General features: G+C 50.4%; 1 protein-coding gene across 1 annotated transcript in view; it reads left to right on the top strand.

Moving 5' to 3' along the window:
• Positions 1 to 1,457: 1,457 nt before the first annotated feature.
• Positions 1,458 to 6,260, top strand: part of LOC140114367 (uncharacterized) — a 30,470-nt gene continuing 25,667 nt past the window's right edge. Inside the window, exons 1-3 of the mRNA XM_072132701.1 lie at positions 1,458 to 1,661; positions 1,934 to 2,453; positions 2,539 to 2,600. Of these exons, the coding sequence (XP_071988802.1) occupies positions 1,641 to 1,661; positions 1,934 to 2,453; positions 2,539 to 2,600 (603 nt within the window). The 5' untranslated portion in view covers positions 1,458 to 1,640. The remainder of the gene's footprint in view (positions 1,662 to 1,933; positions 2,454 to 2,538; positions 2,601 to 6,260) is intronic.

Genomic DNA, 6,260 nt, shown 5'->3' with positions numbered 1-6,260 from the left:
GCTACACGCACCTCACACATATACAGCTCAGCTACACGCACCTCACACATATACAGCTCAGCTACACGCACCTCACACATATACAGCTCAGCTACACGCACCTCACACATATACAGCTCAGCTACACGCACCTCACACATATACAGCTCAGCTACACGCACCTCACACATATACAGCTCAGCTACACGCACCTCACACATATACAGCTCAGCTACACGCACCTCACACATATACAGCTCAGCTACACGCACCTCACACATATACAGCTCAGCTACACGCACCTCACACATATACAGCTCAGCTACACGCACCTCACACATATACAGCTCAGCTACACGCACCTCACACATATACAGCTCAGCTACATGCACCTCACACATACACAGCTCAGCTACACGCACGTCACACATATACAGCTCAGCTACACGCACCTCACACATATACAGCTCAGCTACACGCACCTCACACATATACAGCTCAGCTACACGCACCTCACACATATACAGCTCAGCTACACGCACCTCACACATATACAGCTCAGCTACACGCACCTCACACATATACAGCTCAGCTACACGCACCTCACACATATACAGCTCAGCTACACGCACCTCACACATATACAGCTCAGCTACACGCACCTCACACATATACAGCTCAGCTACACGCACCTCACACATATACAGCTCAGCTACACGCACCTCACACATATACAGCTCAGCTACACGCACCTCACACATATACAGCTCAGCTACACGCACCTCACACATATACAGCTCAGCTACACGCACCTCACACATACACAGCTCAGCTACATGCACGTCACACATATACAGCTCAGCTACACGCACCTCACACATATACAGCTCAGCTACACGCACCTCACACATATACAGCTCAGCTACACGCACCTCACACATATACAGCTCAGCTACACGCACCTCACACATATACAGCTCAGCTACACGCACCTCACACATATACAGCTCAGCTACACGCACCTCACACATATACTGCTCAGCTACACGCACCTCACACATATACAGCTCAGCTACACGCACCTCACACATATACAGCTCAGCTACACGCACCTCACACATATACAGCTCAGCTACACGCACCTCACACATATACAGCTCAGCTACATGCACCTCACACATATACAGCTCAGCTGCACGCACCTCACACATATACAGCTCAGCTACACGCACCTCACACATATACAGCTCAGCTACACGCACCTCACACATATACAGCTCAGCTACATGCACCTCACACATATACAGCTCAGCTACATGCACCTCACACATATACAGCTCAGCTACATGCACCTCACACATATACAGCTCAGCTACACGCACCTCACACATATACAGCTCAGCTACATGCACACATTGCTCTCGGCTCTGCTCATTCATTGCCAGCACAGCCCTGGTCATGTGATCCGGTGACTCCTCCCACACACATGGCTGGTCACATGACATCCTGGTAGCAGGGGGAGGGGTCTTGGTCTGTGTTCACACAATGTCAGTGACTGAGGCCCCCGAGGTGTGAGGAATCAGGGAGACGCCGCAGACATCACCCAGGGAACGCTCTGGGATTTTGCCGGATGAAAATTTCCTGATTTTTGTCCTGAGGGAATGTCTGACCCAGATGTGATGGTAAAGGGGGGGCACAGCCTGGTTATGGGGGTCCGTTCTCTGGGGTCCCAGGGGTTGGGGGCTTCCATGGAGCTGAAGTCACTGATTGGTGGGTCCAGTCACCTCCAGCTGTAACCCCCCCGATACACCGGAGCCGGAGGTTTTCCAGGATTCCGGGTTCTGGTGCTGCCGATGTTGTGGCAGAACCTCCTAGATGACGCGTCTTGTGCGGTGACTCCGCTGCTGACTCTTTTCTCAGGTGTATAAAGTTATCATTGTCTTTTTCTATTCAGGTTCCTCCATCAGCAATGTATAGCGGGGGGGACAAGATGGCGGAGAGCGTCCTGCGCCTCACCCTAGAGATCCTGTACCGGCTGACAGGAGAGGTGAGAGCCCCCCATATCATGTGGTGGTGGGGGATGGGACATGGATGTGGGGATATTATCCCGCTGTCTCCCCATAACCAGGATTACACATTAGTGAAGAAGACGTCTAGTGAGCGCTGTCCGGCCCCTGTGTATGAAGAATGGGGGGGACCCCTGCGCCCCATCCCCCGGCCTCACCCCCTGATACATGACCAGATCCTAGAACTGACCATGAAGATGACGGAGCTGCTGACTGGAGAGGTGACACTGCTGGGAATGCTGGGACATGATCCAGTAATGGAGGCTCCGGGGGATGACTGTAGCCATTGTGTGTGTCAGGTTCCTATAAGGTGTCAGGATGTGGCCGTCTATTTCTCCATGGAGGAGTGGGAGTATGTAGAAGGACACAAGGAGCGCTACCAGGAGCCGCGGAGCCTTGCATCACCAGGTAATAGACAGGACTATAGACACGTGTCCCCTCTGTATTATCTGTATAGATGAAGGAATTCAGTCTGTGTATGTGATCCCTACAGTCCCTCCATCCAGGGAGAGAAGATCCCCGGAGAGATGTCCCCGTCCTGCACAGGAGGATCAGGTAGGTGGAGATGTCTCTCCCTATGAGCTGTAGTCCGGAGCCCCCCACATGTGGATGTTACTTGTAGTGGGGGCGCAGGAGGTGCAGCTGACACCTTTGTCCTACAGTTTCCTCATTGGCCTCTTTGTGGACTATAAGATTTGTGGTTTTCGGGCCACGTGTCACACGATGAGATGAGATGGACCTTCTAGTGATAACGCTTTATTATTATTTGCCTCTTGTCCTCAGTCCTTACATAATGTAGCGCTGACCTTATATCCTAATAATCCTGTGATCGTTATTCCACGGGTCACTATGGTTACGGGGAGACTCAGATATTTTTTCTGAAGTTTTACTAAATTTGCTAAATTAAATGTAATGAGGGGAAAAAAATCTCCAGTTTTTGCATCGTCGTCTTCCAAGTCGTATAAAACTTTTTTACTTTTTTGTCTGGTGGATTGTTTTTGTCGTACTTTGCCCCAGTGTCATTCTGTAGGAGATAAACAGTATATACTGGCCTCCTGTCCTCCTCCATCTCCTCTCATATAGTGGCCTCCTGTCCTCCTCCATCTCCCCTCATATAGTGGCCTCCTGTCCTCCTCCATCTCCTCTCATATAGTGGCCTCCTGTCCTCCTCCATCTCCTCTCATATAGTGGCCTCCTGTCCTCCTCCATCTCCTCTCATATAGTGGCCTCCTGTCCTCCTCCATCTCCTCTCATATAGTGGCCTCCTGTCCTCCTCCATCTCCCCTCATATAGTGGCCTCCTGTCCTCCTCCATCTCCTCTCATATAGTGGCCTCCTGTCCTCCTCCATCTCCTCTCATATAGTGGCCTCCTGTCCTCCTCCATCTCCTCTCATATAGTGGCCTCCTGTCCTCCTCCATCTCCTCTCATATAGTGGCCTCCTGTCCTCCTCCATCTCCTCTCATATAGTGGCCTCCTGTCCTCCTCCATCTCCTCTCATATAGTGGCCTCCTGTCCTCCTCCATCTCCTCTCATATAGTGGCCTCCTGTCCTCCTCCATCTCCCCTCATATAGTGGCCTCCTGTCCTCCTCCATCTCCTCTCATATAGTGGCCTCCTGTCCTCCTCCATCTCCTCTCATATAGTGGCCTCCTGTCCTCCTCCATCTCCCCTCATATAGTGGCCTCCTGTCCTCCTCCATCTCCTCTCATATAGTGGCCTCCTGTCCTCCTCCATCTCCCCTCATATAGTGGCCTCCTGTCCTCCTCCATCTCCTCTCATATAGTGGCCTCCTGTCCTCCTCCATCTCCCCTCATATAGTGGCCTCCTGTCCTCCTCCATCTCCTCTCATATAGTGGCCTCCTGTCCTCCTCCATCTCCTCTCATATAGTGGCCTCCTGTCCTCCTCCATCTCCCCTCATATAGTGGCCTCCTGTCCTCCTCCATCTCCTCTCATATAGTGTCCTCCTGCCCTCCTCCATCTCCCCTCATATAGTGGCCTCCTGTCCTCCTCCATCTCCTCTCATATAGTGGCCTCCTGTCCTCCTCCATCTCCTCTCATATAGTGGCCTCCTGTCCTCCTCCATCTCCTCTCATATAGTGGCCTCCCGTCCTCCTCCATCTCCCCTCATATAGTGTCCTCCTGCCCTCCTCCATCTCCCCTCATATAGTGTCCTCCTGTCCCCCTCCATCTCCTCTCATATAGTGTCCTCCTGTCCTCCTCCATCTCCCCTCATATAGTGTCCTCCTGTCCTCCTCCATCTCCCCTCATATAGTGTCCTCCTGTCCCCCTCCATCTCCCCTCATATAGGGGCCTCTCTGGCAGCTGTAGTGCTCCTGGCTATGAATAGGGGAACAGGGCTCTGCAATTCATTATTTTCTGACATGGCTGCTGCTATTTTCAATGGTAAATGTACACCACAAATTTTTATAGACTCTTAGGAAAGAGAAACCCCTCACAACATGGCCGCCAGTCACCGCATTCCTCTAGTAAAATGTGAGAAACCCCTCACAACATGGCCGCCAGTCACCGCATTCCTCTAGTAAAATGTGAGAAACCCCTCACAACATGGCCGCCAGTCACCGCATTCCTCTAGTAAAATGTGAGAAACCCCTCACAACATGGCCGCCAGTCACCGCATTCCTCAAGTAAAATGGCCGCTGCACTTGTGCTGACTGACACTGCAGTAACTTGACAGAATAATAGACTCAAATGTGATTTTCTGACAGAAAAGTTTCCTCTAATCTTCTCCTTTCACCTCCACATCCATAAAGCAAAGTCTCTTTCATGTATAAATCCACATGTAATGAACACTTCACTGATTTTCTTGGTTTGAAGGGGTAACAGGCAAAACCTTTAATTTCTGCCTTCTTGTGACGCCATTTATTGTGACATATTCGTCCAGCAGAGGGATAGTATATAATAAGACGATGAGGTGATGGGATGATGGTGGTAGTTGTAGTACAGGGAGGCTCTGCCGTTCTTATGATGGTGCACTGATGTTGGGGGTAGTAGTTGCTCCCCAGTGTCCCTGGTCTGATGGTGATGAGACGGCCTTTGATTTACGGGTGCGATGTAGAGATGCAGCACGGACACAGAGAAGATGGAGGGGGGAGACAGCGAGGTAAACCAGAACTAACACGGTAACACAAATCCCGTATTTTATTAACTTTATATATAAATAAAGACACGAGACAATGTTTTTTAATGGAGAAAAATGGCCACGATGTTTTATTATTGGGTATCCAAGAATAAATATTAATAAATAATTTCCAACATAAAAATAATAATAATATCAATGAATATTAAATCATTAAAAACTGTTACTTTAAACATTAAAACATCGAATCATATAATAAATCTATATTAAACGGAGTCCAAACCCCCACTAACAAACAATCGCCACAAGATTAAGTGAATCAATTAAGGGCGGCCGCTGCTCTCTGAGGGTCTTGAAGAACTGGCCCAGAAACCCAGGTGACGGCTCCTTATATTCGTAAGTAAGGGCGGCCAATCAGCTGACTGCCTTCTATATTTCACCTGGAGACAGGAATGCCATTGACCCAGATGATTACCAATCACAGCTGATCTTGCCTAACCACCAATCAGGTGGCATTATTTTCATGAGGAGAATTGCAATAAACATCACATAAAAAAGAGCGGCAAAATTCAACCCTGAGGGCGCGGTCCCACGTTGCGTTTGCAGACGCAGACCAAACCGCGCCCACCGGGCGGTCCGCGGTCCAATCGCATCGGCGTTTTCAATAGAAACATAGAGAAACGCCGATGCGATTGGACCGCGGACCGCCCGGTGGGCGCGGTTTGGTCTGCGTCTGCGTTTGCAAACGCAACGTGGGACCGCGCCCTGACAGAAAACACATTAACCCTTTCATGAACATATCAAGTAAAAGACAATGGGGCACATTTACTTACCCGGTCCAGTCGCGATCCAGCGGCGCGTTCTCTGCTCTGCATTCGGGTCCGGCCGGGATTTATGAATGTAGTTCTTCCGCCGTCCACCAGGTGGCGCTGCTGCGCTGAAAGTCATCTCATCGCGCCGGAATGCACCACCTCGGACCAGGTGAAGGTAAGCGCTCCCCAAGCGACACTTTTTCGGTTTTTAAATGCGGCAGTTTTTCCGAATACGTCGGGTTTTCGTTCGGCCACGCCCCCCGATTTCCGTCGCGCGCATGCCGGCACCGATGCGCCACAATCCG

This window comes from Engystomops pustulosus, chromosome 1 (genome assembly GCF_040894005.1).
Source record: "Engystomops pustulosus chromosome 1, aEngPut4.maternal, whole genome shotgun sequence".
Classification (NCBI taxonomy): Eukaryota; Metazoa; Chordata; class Amphibia; order Anura; family Leptodactylidae; genus Engystomops; species Engystomops pustulosus.
The sequence above is the reverse complement of the archived record's forward strand: the minus strand, read 5'-3'. Positions and strand labels throughout refer to the sequence as shown.